Source organism: Hesperophylax consimilis, chromosome 22 (genome assembly GCF_061612785.1).
Source record: "Hesperophylax consimilis isolate HC1 chromosome 22, BYU_Hcon_1.0, whole genome shotgun sequence".
Classification (NCBI taxonomy): domain Eukaryota; kingdom Metazoa; phylum Arthropoda; class Insecta; order Trichoptera; family Limnephilidae; genus Hesperophylax; species Hesperophylax consimilis.
The window spans coordinates 4435943-4457730 of NC_142857.1; the positions used below are offsets into that span (position 1 = coordinate 4435943).

The 21788-nt window shown below is 37.2% G+C and overlaps 1 protein-coding gene across 1 annotated transcript; it reads right to left on the bottom strand.

Annotated features, from left to right (window-relative positions):
• Positions 1-2875: 2875 nt before the first annotated feature.
• LOC149412724 (uncharacterized) lies at positions 2876-21444 on the bottom strand. The gene is made up of 10 exons (XM_089645078.1): positions 21284-21444; positions 20758-20913; positions 19196-19325; positions 16649-16743; positions 15336-15425; positions 14185-14500; positions 8214-8398; positions 5437-5582; positions 4507-4612; positions 2876-3176 (listed from the first exon to the last, which is right to left on the bottom strand). The coding sequence occupies exons 1-10, from the start codon at positions 21317-21319 to the stop codon at positions 3096-3098; spliced, it is 1341 nt and encodes a 446-aa protein (XP_089501204.1). The 5' UTR covers positions 21320-21444; the 3' UTR covers positions 2876-3095.
• Positions 21445-21788: the final 344 nt, after the last annotated feature.

Below are 21788 nucleotides of genomic sequence, written 5' to 3' on the forward strand. Positions count from 1 at the left end.
GCTCTCAACTAGCAATTTCTAACGAAGGTTGCGGGTTCAAATCCCGGCAGGTTCAAATTGCGGCACGATCCAGATTGAAAGATACTCTCTGTATCGCCCTGCGTTAGACCACAATTCAGAATTGAAACGTTGTTTGGAATGGGATTTAGCCGTGTTTGGTGACCAGATCTGAATAGCCAGGTACTACTCCACCTTCCTCCTCCCCATCTCCACCATCTTGACCCTCACAATACACCCCAATGGAGATGCCATAGTCTCACTGGCTCCAGACGGTTGGGAGCAGTTGGGACTCTTGTGCGGTATTCACATAAAAAAAATAAAAATAAAAAAGCTCCGTTGCTCATGATGGAAGATGTAAATAGTTGTATAAACGTAAATTCAGCAATTTTATATTATATCAATTATTATTTTAACAAAATTAAAAAGTTCACTCCTGTGATGTTAAAATTTTCAGATATTCACTTTACGTAATAAAGAATATCGATATGATTGAATTAAATCATAAATATACATATTCAGAAACCGATTATTGATCTAAACCGAGTAAGCCACGTTAGATTTAAAAAAAAATTCTCCATAAACTGAATTCACTGAATAATTTAATTACATACTTTACTGTCTATTTTTAAATGAATACATCTAAACTTCAAAGTAATTAATTTACGTAAAAACTACAGTGGAGTATAAATACAATGACGTCTTGATGTTACAGAAAAAACTGGACAAATATTATTAAATATAAAAAAGCAGCATTAGTAGAAAAACATTAAAAAAAAAAACAATAAATTTATCCAACCATAAGTTTTGATTTACAATAACAAAATTCACCCAACCAATTGCATTACATACTGAACGATTAACCGAAATAACTATTACAGTGAAAATCACTTAACCCATTCCCTCTGAGCCGCTACAATATAGGGCCACCATCTTAGAAGGACTTTCCTCAGGGCCATCATAATTTATACCTCTCGATAAAATGTTCATTTTTACGTAAATACTTTTTTTTAAAAATAATATATATTTTTTTTTAAAGTACAAATATAAACAGTTACGCCATTTATACTATTTCAATAAATTTTGGACAAAATTTGATTCAGCTACTGTGGTCAGTTTTAATGGAAGTAACTTCAGATGGGATGGGTTAAGATATTTTGTTTAGAAGTTTCGGTACCTTGAAGACTTGACTGAAAAATGATCCTATTTATCCAACATACCTATAAAGTTTTTCCACAAGTTTTTTTCAAGTTTAAAAGTCCCAAAATGATCCCAAATGAGTTTTATTTTTGTTCCTTGAAAAACCTTATAAGAGAGTTTCACTGTAAACTTTTAAACTGGAAAAAAATACTTTCCATAGTAATAATAATAATTGCATAATTTGTATAGCGCCGTTTTTATGATCACCTTAAGGGCGCTGTGTTCCATGTGGGAAAACCTTATATTATGTGGGATAAACTTTCATTGAAAGAATTTCAAAAGTTTACAGTGAAACTCTCTTATGGTTTTCCCATACAAGTTTTTTTTTTCCTTAAAAAACCTTATACAGTAGAACCTCGTTAATTTGAAATCCAGCGGACATCAAAAATCAAATTTCGAATTAACGAATTCCCACGTAATTCGAAATTTTATGAAAAAAAAAAAAAAAAAAAATACGCCGAAAATCGATTTTCTCGGCCGCCTCTTCAAATCCGGGTGGTATTTTAGCTGTAAATTCGTATTAATACCAATTATTTCTTTATTTTCGCGGTCGATTACCGTAGCGGCCGGCCCTGTAAATTCAGATATTCGCTATAAATTCGTAAAAATGCTATATATTTACGCGTAAATCGAGATTTTGCTGCCGATTTCGGTCGCGGCCTACCCTTTAAATTGAGATATTCGTAAAAATACGATATATTTCCCCGTAAATCGAGATTTCGCGGTAATTTTCTGTCGCGGCTGGCCCTTTATTTCAAATATCTGAATTTGAATTCGTAAAAATACGATATATTTCCGCGTAAAACGAGAATTCGCGGCCGTATTCCGTCGCGGCCGGCTCTTCAAATTCAGATATTCGAAATAAATTCGTAAAAATATGATATATTTCCGCGTAAATCGAATTTTGTCGGCAGTTTTTCGTCGCGGCCGGCCTTTTAAGTTCAGATATTTGAAGTAAATTCGTAAAAATATGTCATATTTCGGCATGGATCGAAATTTTTCGGCCGATTTCCGTCGCGCTGTATTTTTTCAACGCGGATATTCGAAGTAAAGTTAGTAAAAATACGATATATTTACGCGTAAATCGAAATTACGCGGCCAAGTTTCGTCGCGGCCGACCCTTTAAATGCAGATATTTGGCGTAAACTCGTAAAACTACGACATATATCCGCGTAAAATGTATTTTCTCGGCCCTTTAAACTCGGATATTCGAAATAAATTTGAAAAAATACGACATTCCAGTGTAAATCGATTCAGATTTACAAAATAATAATACTAATTAGGACTATGTATAACCACGTAAAAATACATTTTTCGGCGTTTTACCGCCACGGCTGACTTTTAGATTCAGATTTACGAAATATTATGATTTATTTTCGCAAAAATCAAATTTTTTCGAATTACATGAACAAATTTTAGTGCGCGGACAAAAATAAATTTCAAATTACGAATTAACGAATTTCGAATTAAAAAAAATTTTGTATGAAAAAATTTTTCAGCGGAATTTTTTTTTGAGAAAATTTCGAATTACGCGTTTTTTCGAATTATCGGGGTTCGAATTAATGGGGTTCTACTGTAATAGAGATTCACTGTAAACATTTGATATTTTCTCAATATTTTTCTGAAGTGAAATAGATAATATTATAGTAAATACATAGGGTAATAGTGCCATTAGTATTGTTTTTTTGAGAAATTTTAAGTTTGCTAGGTAGAAAAGCATCTACCTATAATTTGAATAAATTTGAGATAGTGTATTAAAGGGGTTTTGATGTCAAAGTATGCATATCTGGGCTAGGTGAATTTTGCAAGTGGTACACAATATGTAAGGTTTATGCTATTACCTATAAAACAACAACATATATTTGAGGTATCCTATGATATAATTAGTGAAATATCTACTAGTGATCAACCTCCATGTGACTCTCCAGGGACTGTAAACTGTCGAAGGTGGCGAAGCAGAGGTTGCAAACCAGCTTCACCTGAAATTACAAATAAATTCACCTCATTACTCATTCATTTCCAATAGATTAAATACAGTGAAAGTCGCTTCAGAAGTTCCCACTTAAGTTTTCATGCCAAGTGTGGTTTTTTTTGGTAAAACTTGCTCCTATTGCAGGCATTTTTACTAAAGATCCTTCCGTAATCTGAAAATAAATAAGATAAATAACTACCAAAAGTAATTTAAAACACTTCAGTGTACCTAGATTATGTAGTAATTTCAAATGATCAACAAACGCTGATTCTGAATACATACATTTTAAATAATTATAAGCAATAATTAGTCGCCTGAAATATCAATACCAATTGAAAATATCTCCCGAGTAAAAATAAATGCCGCCAACGGGAATTGAACCCGTGCCTTCTGATGTCCGGTCAGATGCTCTGAACCACTGAGCTATATCGGCTTATTTCCAACCTGCCAAACAATTCAACATGTACTAGTACCTCAATCAACAATTACTGCTTTTTTTTTTTTTTCACCTGTAAACAACGAACTTTGTAGGAAACTTTTTACTTTTTTGTAGGAAAGGCTTTGTTAGTGCTAAATTTCCCACTAGATGGCGTTGAGACATATATCTACATTTGGTGGTGAAATATTTTGACTCTTCAAATATTATTATTTTTTTAATAACATTTTACTATGTATAATTATACATTGAATTAATAAATCGCCATTTAAATACGATTAAAACCATATGAGACAAACACCCTGTGATTGGTCGGCGGGTTCCGATAGATCTTACACCGCAACCTCACAAGTTGGTCGGCCGCATGTATTAGAATGCGAACAATTTTGTGCAAAGTTGCATAGACTAGAACACAGATTACCACTGTGGTATAACAATTGTTTCATAAGAATTCTTGTTTATGGAAATCTTGTTAAATATTTAAATTGGAATTTGTCGATTTCACATCGACCCAAGTGGAAATTGACCTTACTGTTAACCGACAAAACCGAGTTATGAATGATGTCTCACGCCTACCCTGTCAGATTTCGTCGATTGTTTTGGCGGGCTTTAAAAAATGCTAACTTTGAAAATTATTTTAACTATGAATAAAAATATGTTGGAAGGTGGAACACCTTATTATCTTCCGTTATACTAAAAATGTACAGAATGTTATTCGCTGTGCCGTCTTTCGATTTGTGAACTCGGTCAGTTATGAGCGGATACTCAGGGCAGAAGTATGCATTTTTGATTCCAATATTGTTTCTACAGTCGTATGAGGGATAACGGCGAAGAATGGGCAGTTTCAGAGTCCGCTTTTAAAGGATATTAATTAGTGTGTAATGGTTGTTAAAAAACTTACATCTTTTTGAATGGAGGTACGCACAGGAAGTGTGGATGATTTTCTTCTATCACTTTCCCGGCTATCTGAATCATCATCATCCTCTTCTGATGTGTCACTGCTATCACTGAAAAAATCAAACACTCAAACTTTATTTAAATTGGCAGAATTACCGGCACAAAGATAATAATAAAGTAAGAATGGAGGGTCGCGGGTTCAAATCCCGGCGTGCACAAGTAAACTTTTGTTATTTCACAATTTATTCATTTAAAATAATATATAGTATGCTTGCGGCATGTTCCAGAGTGGAAGATACTCTCAGTATCGCTCTGGTGTAAGCCCACCATTCAGAATTGAAACGTTGCTTGAAATGGCTTTAGCTGTGTTTAGTGACCAGATATGAATAGTCAGGTACTCCCCACATTCCTCTTCCCCTCCCCACTACCTTTAGCCTCACAACATACCCCGATTGGGGATGCCGTAATGTAATGTAATTTACAAAATGATTAAAATACCACTTTTGGAAATATTTTTGCATAAAGCACTTCTTCCACAGAGATATGCAAGTATCCCATACTCGACGGTCTGCGGAGGTTCGTACACAGATACACGTTGCTGACATTTTGTCAACTCGTCGGTTGCCAGTCCCTCACGACTGGCCGGGTGAGGTTGTTCCCACTCACGTCGTCGAGACTTGGCGACACTTGTGTACGATATTTATAACGATGTGTGATTTCAAGAAATCAACAATGATTGGTGGTGACGCGGGCCTTGTGATTTCAGTAGTGACGTGTACGGACTGTGCGCGACAAGTTGTTAGCGACGTGAGTACATAACATGAGTCTCGGATACTTGCGTATTCTTTGGCAGAAGGGCCTAAGCGGTATTGCATGACGAATGACGATATGCTGCCTATTGCGTGATGAAATAAAAGAATTAACTGTTTATTACCTGTCACTGGAACTATCGGGTCGTTCCTGTTTCATATGATGCGCCGTGTTTACAGGTTGTGTCTTGGCTTTGTTGTAGTCCGCATATCGGGACTGGGAGGGGGAGATGGGTTCTGATGACGCATCATCGTCGTCTATTTCAATTATCTGCAAAAATTTCAGTCATTTGGATTAAACAAATATACATCAAGGATGAGCAGATTAAATTATTGACAATATTTACAGTGTAATATTATGTAACTACAAAAACATTGTCAGAAGCTACCTAATTTTGAGGAAGCGTCTGGAACTTTGACACAACCAATATTGAGAACCAATTGACCCCTTGGAATAACAAAGATCCGTCTGACACTACCATGTTATGCGATAATGAACTCCAAACTAGCTTTCTCTAGAGTCCTATTTCGCAGTACATTGCTATGATGGAATCTTGATTTCCAAGAGGTTAAAATGCTTTGAGGTAAAAATATTGGACGGGAAGATTGGAATGAGGTTGTGTGTGACGAAATCGTTCTAGTATCTTCTGTATTTTTCGTTTTCATACAAGACTTTTGAGAAGGAATAGGACAATCGTTGATGACGTACATACTACGTACGAGGGTGGTCTGAAAAGTTTCCGACCTCAAAGCAAAGATGGCGGTACTCGTCAATAAAAGCTGGTGAATGTAGCTGTGCATTTTTTGACAGTTACTCACCAAAGTTTTGGCCATTTTTGACGCGCAGTTTTTAGTTGACAGTCGTTTGAGTGAGTCGATGTGTGTTTTTGTAAAAATGGAAAAAATTGAGTATCGAGCTGTTATTAAATTATTGTTTTTGAAAGGCAATACGCCTACGCAAATCAAAGATGAGTTGGACTCTGTGTATGGGGACTCTGCACCATCATTTGCCACAGTGAAATTTTGGACAGCTGAATTTAAACGTGGCCGTAAGAGCTTGGGAGACGATGAATGTTTGGGACGTCCAAAAACTGCAACTACTGACGATAACATTGCTAAACTTCACCAAATAGTGTTAGACGACCGCCGAATTAAACTGAGAGAGATAGCAGATTATGAAAATGTATTATACAAATATTTTTAACACTGATGTTTTTACAATAATATACCAAACAACCAAATTCATCAGAAGTAAAGTGTATTTTAAGTTTACTCATAAAATTTCTTTAGGAAAAAAAGATTCCTTCCTCCCCACAACTTTTTCTCGGCCTGTGGCCTGCTGGAGGCCCAGGTACACTCCTTCCTTTTCTCAAAAATACCCTCCACACACCACTCCCAAAGATAACATAAGCCCTGAGGGAAATTAGTGTTCAAAATTAAATAAAAACTGTATTACAATTTTGGGGAGTCAATGTCCAATTGACCAAAGGAAATTTTTGAACTTGGCAATGGAAGAGTTAACTAAATAGAGGTGCAATAGATAGAGATGACCACGTGGCCGGTAATAACACTTTCGAGGCCATGTCCGGACCCTGTTCGGTGTGCATTTTCTTGCTGTTGACCGGCACTTTACTCACCTTCTATCCTTATCCGGCCGAGTACGAACTCCGTTCATGTAGATATTTTCGGCTAATTGGCCAAGTCCGAACTGTGTTCATATTTGACTGAATATTTTTCCTACCTAAACTACGTGTCCTGTTTATGAGGTGTTAAGTTTAGACTCAAGTGGGTTTCATAAACCACACACACTCCCAAAATCGTCGCTGTATAACAAACCGTTTTTATACGGCGAGAGTTGCCGCACAAGCTTGACGTGTTAGACTTTTAGTGCGAAAATGGCAAAACAACAAAACCATCGCTAGAATTCAACTGAAATTGAAGCTCTGGTCAATGAAGGAAGTTAAACAATCAGTTTCCTCACACAGACGTTGGGAAAGGGTGGGTGCCCTCCAATGGGGATTCATATATATACAAACCTGATGTAAAACCAAGCTGTCAAAAATTTTTCCGAAGGTTTGTCCCTCTACAATCCACTTAAAACACTTTATTTAAAAGTGAGTTCATGAAAGAAACAATCATCCATTACGACATTATGTATTTACAATTTATTAAACTCAAAATTATTATCCTCGCTCAGTAAAAACTCGTAAGATTTATGCTGCGTGATAGACCGCATCGTGCGGTAGCCATCAAAAAATTTTAAAAATCCCCTCCCCTGCCTTCGCGTTTTGAATGCGCGGATAATGTTTTCCATTGGCCACGGAAAACACGAACATTAGAACGCCGCCCCTTTTTCAAATGTTGGAAGCAATGTTCGTTGTATTGTTTGAAGTAATGTTGTGGAAACGATGGCTGCGGCTAGATATATTAAAAAAATAACCTCAATTTAAATAATGGTTATGTAAATATAAATTATTAAGATGTGCGAAAAAGCACGGCAGCATGGGGTATGTTTACTTAAAGGAACCCGGCCAGTCGGGCGATAACTGCATCACAAACAGCATTTGGACGCGGCCGGATACATTAGTACGCATGCAAATTCGTGGCCTGGAAAGTGTTAATGTTCCCTGTCAAAATGTCCCATGTTAAAATTTTCCCTACCAAAATATCCCCGGTCAAAATGTTCCTAGTTAATAGTCACACCGTGGAACTCAAAGATAACACAATAACAATAAATAATTTCATTAAAAGGTTAGGTTAGGAATATTTTGGAAAGGAAAATTATTACTGCCAAATTTTGACCTGGGAACGCATTTTAACTAGGAACATTTTGACAGGGAACATTGTCACCAGGAACATTATCACCCAGAACCAAATGATGAGTGTTGTGGTTGGTACAAACCTCATCGCTGTAGTCCATAGTCTTGTTGGATTTGGTCTTGTTGGCGTTGACAGTGAGGCTGTGCTGGACGATGAGATGGTTGTGGAGTCCCGGCACGCTGCTGAACATCTGCTTGCAATCCCCAAACAGGCACTTTATGTGGTTGCCCCCGCTCGGGTTGGCACTTTTCTTCTTTAACTCGTGTTCTGGAAGAATAATAATTGAATAATTTAAAAAATGGTCAGCAAAAAAAAATACTGATAGCAACACTGGTAGCTGATCTTGTATACATATATTAATACTCAGTTTCTTTGTTTTTATTTGGTCGCTTAAAATTAGGCGAAAATCGACCACTTGACCCTTCAAGTCGCTCACACTCTAAGGTTCGTTTTGGCGTGAAAGTAGCGAAAAAGTTGCCTCTCATTTGTTTCAGGCTTCAAGCAAAAGTAGACCGAGACGCCTCTCTGCGCGCGTAGAGCCCGGCGTTCAATTTGGCGTGGAAAACCCGAAATACCGAGTAATCCGAATTTTGTATGAAAATAATTCCCGGAAACTCGAGAGGTTTCGTTAGGGAATCGATGTTGTCAAAATCGTCCCGGAACTATGGCGGCGCGCCATACGAGAGCGCTGATTTTCTCTTCTTCGGCGGCCGGGACGGCGACACTCCAATAAGTTAATTGGCGGCCGGTCAATCGGCAGAGCTTCCCGGCGACAAATCAACTTTTCACCGCGAGTGTTGCAACACGCACGGTTTCGAAACGGCCAAATTTTGGTGCATTTTCTCAATGTTTCGTTTTCATCGATCGCCACCGATCTGTAAAACTGTTTTTCCTTCACCGTTTATATTTTTATTCAATTTCGAGCGCACCCCGAACGCGAAATCATTAAAAAAAAATTCTTGCGCCTTTTTGCTCGAAAATTTTGCGTTTTTCGCATTACTCGAACGCAAATTAAAAAGACGATTATTTTTGATCGAGCGTCGTGTCTGATTTAATCAGGTATCGTTGATTTTTTTTTTAAATATCACGAAAAAAAAATTTAATTTCACGATAAATATTACAAATTTCCTCATTTATCGGGAAAGATTTTTAATTTAAGTGAAATTGTTTTTCTTTGCATAGTGGTATCATTGGACAAAATTTAGTCACGTGGTCAACACGAAACACGTGGTACGATTTATTTATAAAATCTACATGGTCATCCTAATGATTAAATTCCGTCGCAAACACGCAGTCTGCAGGTGAAATTATCGAAAAAAATCATCGTCCGAAGGTTAAGGAACGTTTTTCGGCCGTCCTACAGATGGCGCTCGGTTCAAAATGTCTTACAATAAGCGGCTTAAGTTTTGACATTTGCAATTTGAACCGAAAAATGCCAACAGGCGGGCTTTTGTATAATCAGAAATCAGCCAATCATAGACAAGCACCGAAGAGATGTTTTATTACATAGTGATGTTACTTCAAAGAAACGATAAAATCTGTGTAGGTACTTACTTTGGCAGTATATTTTTAAAAATCGATAGTGCTTTTGAACGAAATAAAATAAATGGAAAGTTTTTAGATTCTCACGGCCAAAAGCATTTTTGTTGTTTGTTTTTCGGGTGTTATGCCGTGTTGCGCTAACTCCTTCTTTAGCCGACGTTTCGGACAGCGTTGCAGTGTCCATCATCAGGGCAGATCCGGTAGATCCGAAACGTCGGCTAAAGAAGGAGTTAGCGCAACACGGCATAAAACCCCAAAAAAAAACAAAAAAAAAAAAAAAAAAATAAAGTTTGGTAAAAATAATTTGAAACGGATACCGTCGCCCCGTAGTGAAAGACTACATCAATAGCATCACACAAATTTATAAATTGTACCAAGTAGTAGTAGTAGTAGTAGTAGGGTAGTGGTAGTGGTATGGTAGTGGTAGTGGTATGGTAGTGATAGTGGTAGTGGTATGGAAGTGGTAGTGGTAGTGGTATGGAAGTGGTAGTGGTATGGTAGTGGTAGTGGTATGGTAGTGGTAGTGGTAGTGGTATGGAAGTGGTAGTGGTATGGTAGTGGTAATGGTATGGTAGTGGTACTGGTAGTGGTAGTGGTAGTGGTATGGTAGTGGTAGTGGTAGTGGTAATGGTATGGTAGTGGTAGTGGTACTGGTAGTGGTATGGTAGTGGTAGTGGTATGGTAGTGGTATGGAAGTGGTAGTGGTAGTGGTAGTGGTAGTGGTAGTGGTAGTGGTATGGTAGTGGTAGTAGTAGTAGCAATATTTTTTTCCAAAATAAAACTCGCTGGGACTTTTGACGAGTGTCGGTGACAAAAACCGTACATTCGATATGGGTATCAAATTACGCGTCTCGACTTACAAAATCCGAATGGCTCAGTGAAAAAAGGATCAGAAAGCTCCTTGGCACTTTTTTTTTCTCAAAATATCCATTTCTTTCTATCCATACATATATTTTAATATATTTGTGGTCACACACACATACTTTCATTTATATGCCAAAATACATATTACATTTTTAAAAGTTTTTAAATTTTTCGTGTTAATTGAGCAATTCTTTTTCCAAAATAACAACTTTTGAAGAATGTCGTTGAGAAAAACCGTACACACGATATGGGTATCAAATTACGCGTCTCGACCTACACAACCCGAATAGCTCGGTGAAAAAATGATCAGTAAGCTCCTTGGCTCTTTTTTTTCTCAAAATATTCATTTCTTTTGATAAAATTTTGTAGTCCCACACCCTCGCCTCATCTACATTCAAATACTACACCACGCACCACATTTTTACCCATTAGTTTCGGGCAAAAAGCAAAAGTGTCGAAACACACTCTTTGCTTCATCCACAATCAACACCAAATTACAAATTATTTTTTTATTTTTCACATCCACTTACTTGAATAATTTTTACCCATTAGTTTCGGGCAAAAAGCAAAAGTGTCGAAACACACTCTTCGCTTCATGCACATAAACACCGAGATACATATAATTTTTATTTTTCACATCCACTTACTCGAATAATTTTTACCCATTAGTTTCGGGCAAAAAGCACAAGTGTCGAAACACACTCTTCGCTTCATCCACATCAACACCAAATTACAAATTATTTTTTATTTTTCACACCCACTCGGTCGATTATTTTTACCCATCAGTTGCCTGCAACGGGCAAAAAGCTAGTAAACATAATTCCTTAGTTTGACAGCAAAATGTAGAAATTTAATAAGTGGAATTGTTGCATCAGAAACTGCTTCCGAATTACAGCTTCAGGTGAACATGATTTGTGGACTGTAAATGAATTAAAACGAAACAAAGTGGATGGTGTTTGTTGGAATTGGGTGATCATATGTGTAGGAATGAAACAAGGTATGGAAAGAAGGAAAAAAAACAGGATGACTAATCGCTAACCAAGAAGCAGCACACAACACAATATAATTCAGTTCCACTGTGATAACTCGAGGTAATTGTCGCCACAACACAATGAATGAATACTTAAACGATATTAACCACTTTCAAAACTTTCTTCTTTTCAAAGATTATTTACACGATAACCACAAACAACTTGCTACCAGTACAGTAGAACCCCGTTAATTCGAACCCCGATAATTCGAAAAAACGCGTAATTCGAAATTTTCCACAAAAAAATTTCCGCAGAAAAATTTTTTCATACAAAAATTTTTTTAATTCGAAATTCGTTAATTCGTAATTCGAAATTTATATTTGTCCGCGCACGAAAATTTGTTCGTGTAATTCGAAAAAATTTGATTTTTGCGAAAATAAATCATAATATTTCGTAAATCTGAATCTAAAAGTCAGCCGTGGCGGTAAAACGCCGAAAAATGTATTTTTACGTGGTTATACATCGTCCTAATTAGTATTATTATCTTGTAAATCTGAATCGATTTACACTGGAATGTCATACTTTTTCAAATTTATTTCGAATATCCGAGTTTGAAGGGCCGAGAAAATACGTTTTACGCGGAAACATGTCGTAGTTTTACGAGTTTACACCAAATATCTGAATTTAAAGGGTCGGCTGCGACGAAACTCGGCCGCGAAATTTCGATTTACGCGTAAATGTATCGTATATTTACGAATTTATTTCGAATATTTGAATTTAAATAGCCCGCTGCGACGGAAATCGGCCGCGAAATCTCGATTTACGCGTAAATATATCGTATTTTTACGAATTTATTTCGAATATCTGAATTTTAAAGGACCCGCCGCGACGGAAATCGGACGCGAAATTTCAATTTACGCAATATATCGAAATATATCGTATTTTTACTAACTTTACTTGGAATATCCGAGTTAAAAAATACGGCGCGACGGAAATCGGCCGAAAAAATTCGATTCACGCGAAATATGACATATTTTTACGAATTTACTTCAAATATCTGAACTTGAAAGGCCGGCCGCGACGAAAAACTGCCAATAAAATTGGATTTACGCGGAAATATATCATATTTTTACGAATTGACATCAAATATCTGAATAAAGGGTCGGCCGCGACAGAAATCGGCCGCGCATTTTCGATTTACACGGAAATATATCGTATTATTGCGAATTTATTTCGAATATCTGAATTTAAAGAGCCGGCCGCGACGGAATATGGCCGCGAATTCTCGTTTTACGCGGAAATATGTCGTATTTTTACCAATTTAAATGCGGATATTTGAAATAAAGGGCCGGCTGCGACGGAAAATTACAGCGAAATCTAGATTTACGCGGAAATATATCGTATTTTTACGAATATCTCAATTTAAAGGGTAGGCCGCGACCGAAATCGGCAGCGAAATCTCGATTTTCGCGTAAATATATAGCATTTCTACGAATTTATTGCGAATATCTGAATTTAAAGGGCCCGCCGCTACGGTAATCGGCCTCGAAAATAAAGAAATAATTGGTATTAATACGAATTTACAACTAAAATTCCACCTGGATTTGAAGAGGCGGCCGAGAAAATCGATTTTCGGCGTTTTTTTTTTTTTTTTTTTCTTCATAAAATTTCGAATTACGTGGGAATTCGTTAATTCGAAATTTGATTTTTGATGTCCGGTGGATTTCGAATTAACGAGGTTCTACTGTAATTCAATTCTTCTTCTGTTATTTCCAAACAAAAACTTGAATTTGGAGTGTTCTTGCTATTGTTCGAAATTTCAAACACTTTCCCAGCAAGGTGATGGTTAGGGTTAGGTAGGAACTGAATAAATGAAATGCGGGTAGGAACTAAGCATACTCTCATTTAAAAAACAAACAGGAATTTTTCTTTTCATTATTATGGCAAATTAATGGATGCAGGTATGTACATTAAAATGCGAGGTTTTGTTTAACTTTGAAAATGTTGCAAAATATGGCTAAAGAAATTTCTAGTAACGTTTCGATTCTGAATGGTGGTCTTTCACCAGGGCGACAGACAATATAGATATACCCGATAATGGTAGACCATTATTGTGCTCCATAGAGCCAAAGAGGAAAGGGAAGGTTCTAAGTCAATGTTATCCAATATTAAAGGAAAAAACTTCAAAAATGGCAGCAAACTAATATCATTGTTAGTTTGGATTTGCATCAACTAATAATAGACATACTGTGATGACTGCCCGTTTGTGATGATGAACTAATCACCAAGTAAATTTCTCTTGTTTTTTTACATTAACCTCACACAGGAGGCCATGAGGAAAATAATTTCCCTCAGGGCCTCTGTCATCTTTGGAGATGCTAAAGTACCAAAAGTGTGTTTTATTTTATTTTGCAAAGTTCAAGCACAAATATTTAAATGTTTAACGATCATCTGCCACATTATACAATAAAAACATAACCCAAAAGGTGTTCGTATGTAGGAGATTTTGAACTTTAAAGCAGTTTTTTTAAGGCTATTTAAAAAAGAATGAAATACATCCACTGTATCAGAAATTTCATTCAACTGCACCATTCCTCAGGTCATGCTCATCATGGCTCATCGTCTTTAGAGACACGATCCTTAATATACTTAATATAAAGCTAGCGTGTTTGTTACCTTTATTGGGTCTCCTTCTCCTGATAGCGACAGCGGGCGCACGTCTCACGAGCTGCGCTGCAACCCCGTCCCCCCTCTCCCGGCACTCGCCGGCGACGTGACGTGCCAGGTCCTCGGGCCGCGAGAAGGCTTCCCCGCACGCCTGGCACGCCTGGATGGGCCCCCCGCCGTACAGGGCTCCCGCCCAGCCCGCGTGGTCCATGGCCACGTGGCGGGCCAGCTGGCCCCGCTGCACGAAGGCCTGGCCGCACAGCTCGCATGTGAAGGCACGCTGGTCCCGCTGATGTGACTTGCGGTGGTTGTTGAGGTTGGTCACCTTGGAAATAAATTCGTGATTTGAAATGGGAACCGCATATCGCTGGGATTGTCCAAATAGCAAATTCAATAACATACTCAATCAGGAAAATCTTCTTTGGTCTAACACCGGACATTGTGTTAAAAATATACAAACCATCAACAAATATACAACCTCTCCTAAAATATGCTTTCCAAATATGGAGTACATATTTTGTGGACGTACATTAAATAGAGATGGTACAGGGACAATCCACAAAAATACCAAGAGCTTTAAAAGACCACCAATATGAAGATAGATTGAACGAACTTAAATTAAGAACATTAAAAGAAAAAAAGAGAAAAGGGAGATTTAATTGCAACTAAAAAGAATATATGCTAGTTCTTACAGGGACTTGCAGAATAATTTTCATTATGGCTTTTTGGGTTTGGGTGATTTTAGGATATTTTCATTTGCACTGCGCCATCCGATAATACCGTATTCTAAGAGAGATTGGCAAAAAGCCAATATGGACAGTGCACTTACTGAGAGAACTAGTAGGACTACTAATGGGACACTATATAGGACACTATGCGGGACACTAAGTGGAAAAAACCCAATAGACGCAGGAAATGTGAAGAGGATGAAGAGACTCCAATTCTCCTATGGTGTCTATATCCCGCCCTGACGGGAACATGGCACAGATATCTGGGAAGAAACATTGTAGAACCAGAAGATAGTCATCCGACTACTGTTAAAGAAATAAGGTAAAATGGGAGTTAGCACAATGGGCCTATGGCCCATGTGCTCATGGGAACCATACGTAAACTGTCTTCGCTTTTTAATAAATAAAATCTTTTTTTTTTTTTAAAGTTACCTGAGCAAAAGCCTTATCGCATCCTGGTTCCGTGCACGCAAACGGTTTCTCACCCGTGTGCAGACGTATGTGATTATTCAAATTCGTCACCTGGAAAAGAATAAACACAATAAATTAACAGATAACCCATGGTTTCCAGTATGGCGTGACAAGAAAATGTAGTACTGTAAAATCTCACTAAACCTCCACTCCTAAAAGCAGGCAAGTGTCTTATTAGTGAAAGTGGCAGATTATAATAATGCATGAATACAAAATATGCTCAAAATTAAAACAGGTATTTCATAAAAATTAAAAACACCACTATCGGTCTTTCATAAAATACCATAGTGTTCTTCAAACTAAAAATGTGGCAGAAAGAAACTGACAGAAACACATGCGACACTTGTTAAAATACACGGAGGACTAACCTTACAAATATTTCTGATGAAAGCAGATGAAATAATCTTTCAAATTTGAATATTAGAAATAAAAAAAATATTTTTTGAAATATTAAAATTTTGAAGGCAAACCTAATTTTTTTTTTTAGATGACTCACCTAACGTTTTGTAACTAAAATTACTGATAAAGAAAAAATAAATAAAAACACACATTTTATTAGATAAATGTATTACAAACATTATTGTCATCTCACTTTTTTTTCGTTTCATATAAAAAATAATTAATAAAACCGTTTATATCATATTCCTCACCATGACACTAAAGGTCGAATTACACCTGACGAGTGCTCGGCCGAGTCTTTCGTTTTGTTACTCTTAACATGGTTTCGCGATGAAGGAAAAAGAGAAATATTAAGAGAGTTTTACAAGAACAAACACTCCTAAAAAATTCTTTTTTTTATTTTCTTTCGCTGACTGACTGATCGCACTGACCGAGTGTAGAGCGAGTGAAGCGCCGAGTTGAGTATGCATGTGGAGGGGATACTTGCTCAACCGAGTCATTGGGCTTTGCTTCTATCCACTGTCTCGCCTGCTACTAGGCCGAGTACTGACTGTACTGATGACATCAGTCGAGCGCTCGGCAGGTGTAATTAGGGCGGTGACCGGATAAATCATCACATCTTTAAAATGTTATATAAAATCATGGAAAGTGATGAAACAAAATTTATTAACTGGGTTATGTAGGTTAGGTTAGGTTTATATTATTTTTTTTCATTGTTTCTAATGACTTTACATCACTTTTTAAAGGTGTGTTGAATTGTCACTGTGTTCAGTTATCATGGAATCAATTAAGGCATAAGAGAGATAGACCATATGAGCTGTTCCCAAAAGGGAGAAAATGAGCCTGAAGAGGTAAGTTAATTTTGCTTATTTTACCTGCGTAAATGCTTTTCCACATTCCTGACATTTGTAAGGTCGTTCATTGGTGTGGATCCTGAGATGGGCGCGCAGGTTGTTTGATTGTGAAAAACCTGCAAATATATAATCAATATATATATTACAATGTGCGTGCCGTTAAAACTCAGAGACAAGTCCTGGTACGATCAAGGGAGTTATATGATGTGGTAGCCCTCTATCCCCCATCCAAAAAGAAGGTTCCCGTTTTTACCTGAAGGGCGTGCTTTTGAAGATATAAGGGCTGGAAGTTTCGCCCTCTATAAAATTTCTAGAACAGTCCAGAACATTCAAGAGTATTCGAGAACATTCCACAGCATTCCAGAACATCCCGGAACATTCTGGAAAGTTGTGGAATTTTCGGGAATAGTCTGGAACGTTTGGGAACATGCCAGATTAAAATGAACTAAAAACGGGATTACAGCCCGTTTCCTGATAAACTTTTAATAAATTCGTAATCGTGACAATACATTGGTATCTCTAAATAGTATGAAACAAAGTCACTATCCGCGTCTGTCTGTTTATGAGCTTAGTTCTTCTAAACTATGCAATGGAGTTTGATAGAGTTTTCACTATCACTTAGAGAATTTCTTCCGGAAGGTTTATATATATAATACAGGATATTATATTTATTGAAAGTAGAGAAAAGTTGAGTAACGCCGGGTACACATCAGCTAGTGTATTATATAAGAAATATTTTAAACTAGGACTACTAATTTAATGAGTCTCCAAATAATGCCCCAAAACTAATCTATAAGACAGATATATAATTAATTTTTTTGTGAAACTGCACAAGAGTCCTAACTGCTCCCAACCGTCTGGAGCCAGTGAGACTATGGCATCCACAATCGGGGTGTGTTGTGAGGCTGAAGATGGTGGGGATGGGAGGGGAAGGGGATGGGAGGGGAAGGGGATGGAAAGAGGAAGGTGGGGATGTACCTGGCTATTCAGATCTCATCACCAAACATGGCCAATGCCATTTCAAGCAATGTTTTAATTCTGAATGGTGGTCTTACACCAGGGCGATATTGAGAGTATCTTCAACTGTGGAACGTACCGCAAATATACTATATACTAATAAATTAGTAATTTAGCACACTCCGGGATTGCTAGTCGAGAGCCTTGCCCATCCACCATGGAGCCACGGTGGCCGTTGAAACTGACTCTCTTATTTATTTGGCGCCAAGATTGCTAAGTCTATACAGTTGTATATAATACATTGCGCTGAATTATATTTACTGATATCATCAATTAACAATTAGATAAATATTATTCCAGAAATATTGTTGAACTACGACACTCTTTTAAACAATCTGAATATGCTTAAATTGTCAAACAGAAGAATTTTATCAATCTCTTGGTATTTCTATATAAAATTTTGAATGATGCATATGATAGTCCAGAATTGCCTGCATTGATAAGCTTTCGTATTGCATTACTTAATACTAAAAGTCGGGATTTATTTCTGCAGAAATTCTTACTACTAATATGTATGTATGTTTAACTACCATAATATGTACTCTTCATTGCTCAGAATACTAACGGAGGGTAATAATAATGCTAAGTCAGTGGACATCTTCGATTTACCAAAAAATAATTACGAAAGATTGTAGACGGGGTAGTTCCAGTGGCAGCCCCTAAAAGCAGTGTTAATATTTAATTGTTACAATATATTCAATTTAATTCAGTGTATTAATTTTAAATTTTTTAAAAATAAATTTGTAAACTAGCTAACTAACTAACCATCACACCGTTTCTCCGCAGGGGTAGGCAGAGAGGACGGACCGCCAACAACTCGGTCTTGGCACACACTTCTTGCCTCATTTACATCCATACATCGCGTTTTATTATTCTGACTCTTGACATGGCCCGACTCGAGTATCTGATTCACTTGATCGTGCCGTTTCTTCGTCGGGCGTCCCCGACTTCTGCTACCATTCGCATTTGCATCATATATCCTCCTTACACTCCTTTCTTCACTCATTCGCTCTACATGCCCAAACCATCTAAGCATCACTTTCTTAATCTTACGCATTACGCTTACATCAGCCTTGCACTCTTTGCGGATCTCCACATTTCTCACATATGGTTTTACCACACATACACCTCAGGGATCTCATTTCTACAGCGTTCAGTCTACTTTCATCCTTTCTCTGCCAGTTCCATGCCTCACTTCTATACATCACAGTAGGTACCAGCACTCCATTGTGGACTGCTAACTTCGCTTCTTTGGACAATTTTTTGTTAGCGCCAACCGCGTTCAGTGCTCTATTAATGGAGTTACCTGCATTTACCCTTTTTTTCAATATCTTTGTCAGCCTTACCATCTCTCGCGAACATACTTCCTAAATACACAAATTTGTAAAGGAGAATTATAACATAAATATAAACAGTGGGTATCAACTCTAATAGTAGCAGAGCTTGGCTTTTAAAGTCAGCTTCATCGATGCTAAATACTGAATTGATTCTGTTCGACGGCAAGATTTCTCTCCCCATTGGCTAGTTGACCCAATAGTAAAAGGAACTCACCCTTGCAGCAGTGCGGACAGACGTATTTGCGCTCGGCACGGTGGTTGCGCATGTGGTTCTGGAACTTGAGGTTGCGGTCAAAGGTCTTGTTGCACATTCGACAGTGGAGGCCCCCGTCCTCGCCGGACATCTGCCAAGGAATATTATGTCTTACAGTGAAAATCTTACTAACCATGTGAGCGATAGTTACCCAAATTTGGTTAGGGGATTTTTATAAATTTAAAGATTTTTAAAAATGTTTTCATAAAACCTAAAAATATACGATAAATGGTGAAATATAGGTGGATTCATTGGCTTTAAACCTTAGTAAGCAGTTCATATGTTTCAGTATAATATTTGGAGGTATTACAATAATTAAATAGATTGGTCGAATCGAAAACCGAACACTCGGAAATCTCTGTCGCCCGAGTGGCAAAGCTCCTCTTTTTCCACACAACATCTTCAACGGGAAAACAAGCCCGGGGATAGATAACAGAAACTGTTGTGAAAGGTTCTTGATAAAAAATACACCTCGTTCACAAAAAAATGATAAATGTGTCTTTTATTTAGACTAAAAATTATTACAATCAAGAACGAATATGTAGGACTGCCTGGAGGCCAACGTCCTCTTGTTATGCTTTCAAAATCTCTCTGCTTCTTGAAACCTCACAGATCGCCATACCCTGGTACCCACGATTGAGGGGTGACCATATATACCACCGTCATATGTCGGATAACTCTTTGATCTCTATGATTTATCTATAATAAAGCTGACTATGGCTTTTAGTTTCAACTATCACAGAAACAAAGCTAAATATGGCATGGAAGCATGCCACTTGTCGCCGCGCTGTGGTAAAAATGCACAGACTATCAAAGCAGCGGAGCCAATGAAAGTAATGCTTTGGTGTGTAGGTAGAAACAAAGGCTGGGCGCCATAGTGCATTGATGGGTGAACGATTTTGGCAACACTTTTGTGTATGTGGTTTCACACTGGTTCATGGTCTATCTCCTTCGTTTCTATTACCTATGGCCCCAAGGCAAATGATATCCTCGGAGCCAGTAGGAGTACGGCATCCCCAATTGGGGTATGTTGGAGGCTGAATGGAGTAGGGAGGGGAAGGAGATGGGGAAGAGGAAGGTCGGGGAAATACCTGGCTATTCAATTCTTGTACTAAACACAGCTAAAGCTAAAGCTTTAATTCTGAATGGTGGTTCGGAAAAGGCTATAATATATTTTATCATAATGTGACCTTTTTAATTGATTTATTTATTAAAAACCAAAAAGAGTATCATTCTTTCACTTACTCACTAGATGCGATGTTGCATACAAATAAGTTTTCATTCATATTTGTCTTTAGATTTCATACAAGTATCCATCAAGCAATGTTCAAATATACAACTAATAACAGTGTTATGTTAAACATGATTTAATATTGAACAAAAAAATAATCACAGTACCGTTCACAATAGGTTTATCTCACTAGAACTCTTCAACGGCAATTAGTAAACAACTTTCATAATAATAACAGATTTCTAAGTGTATAATTTATTGTATTAGAAAAGAGATATTGAAAGGAAAATACCTGTGTAATGAATAACTTGCCATCATTGGCATTAGGCAGGTCATCGATGGAAGAGTTCAACTCCGGGGCACCGTGATCAGGCGCCGTGTTGGTGTCCTGAACGTACGGTTGACATTTGGCGCAAGCAAATGTTGAACTGTCGCCTGTCGTAAATAGCTGTCAAAAAAATGACCTGTCATTATAAAAACTAAAAAATACATCGGAGAAACGCGCAAGAAACTCGCTGACACCCGAAAAAGCAACGCCACAACTTGATTTGGACAAAATAAACGATCCGCCAAACAAAAATACTTATTACAAAAGAAAAAAAACATACGCCTTTTACTTGACCCGTCTGTTAGAAATTATACCGCTATTTGAATGATAAATGGATCATTTTAGAGAACGTAGAATAATGTCACCATTGCTTTTGAATTTTAGGGCATCTTGGTTAAATTTAAACGTCAAGTCTGCGGATTAATCTTCAAGTTTAGGACGGGAAGTCTTACTAGTTGGTAATGACAACAAAAGTAATGTTTTTACTTACGTTCCCCGGCTGAAGGCAAAAACTGCAAATATCCATTGCGTTTCTCTATAGTTTTACACACTGAACAACTCGTCATAAAATAAGCTGTCGCGGCGTAGATCATAAAAAGGATAGAAAAGCCATTACTCGCGCTAAAAATCAAATAAAAAAACAGTGTACGCTTCATCACCTACACAGAATAAGTTGGTAATATTGACTTATTTTTAATCTTCTATGGCCATCGAATATACCTAGCTGTCATACGGCAGTAAGAACCGAAACAGTGCTTACTCCAGATGTTCGGGCGGTTGCTGAAGTTTTTATTTTATTATTATGATTTATAACACCTGTCTAAAGTATAAAAAAAATTATACAACTGCTTCTTCTTGATATGTGAGGCTAACCACCTTATTGTCTTGTTAATGTTATTGAAGAAAACAATAAATGCAAATACAAATAGTGTTTATTAATCACAATAAACTATATGTTCTTGCAATTTTAATTTTGTTGGTCTAAAAATAATACT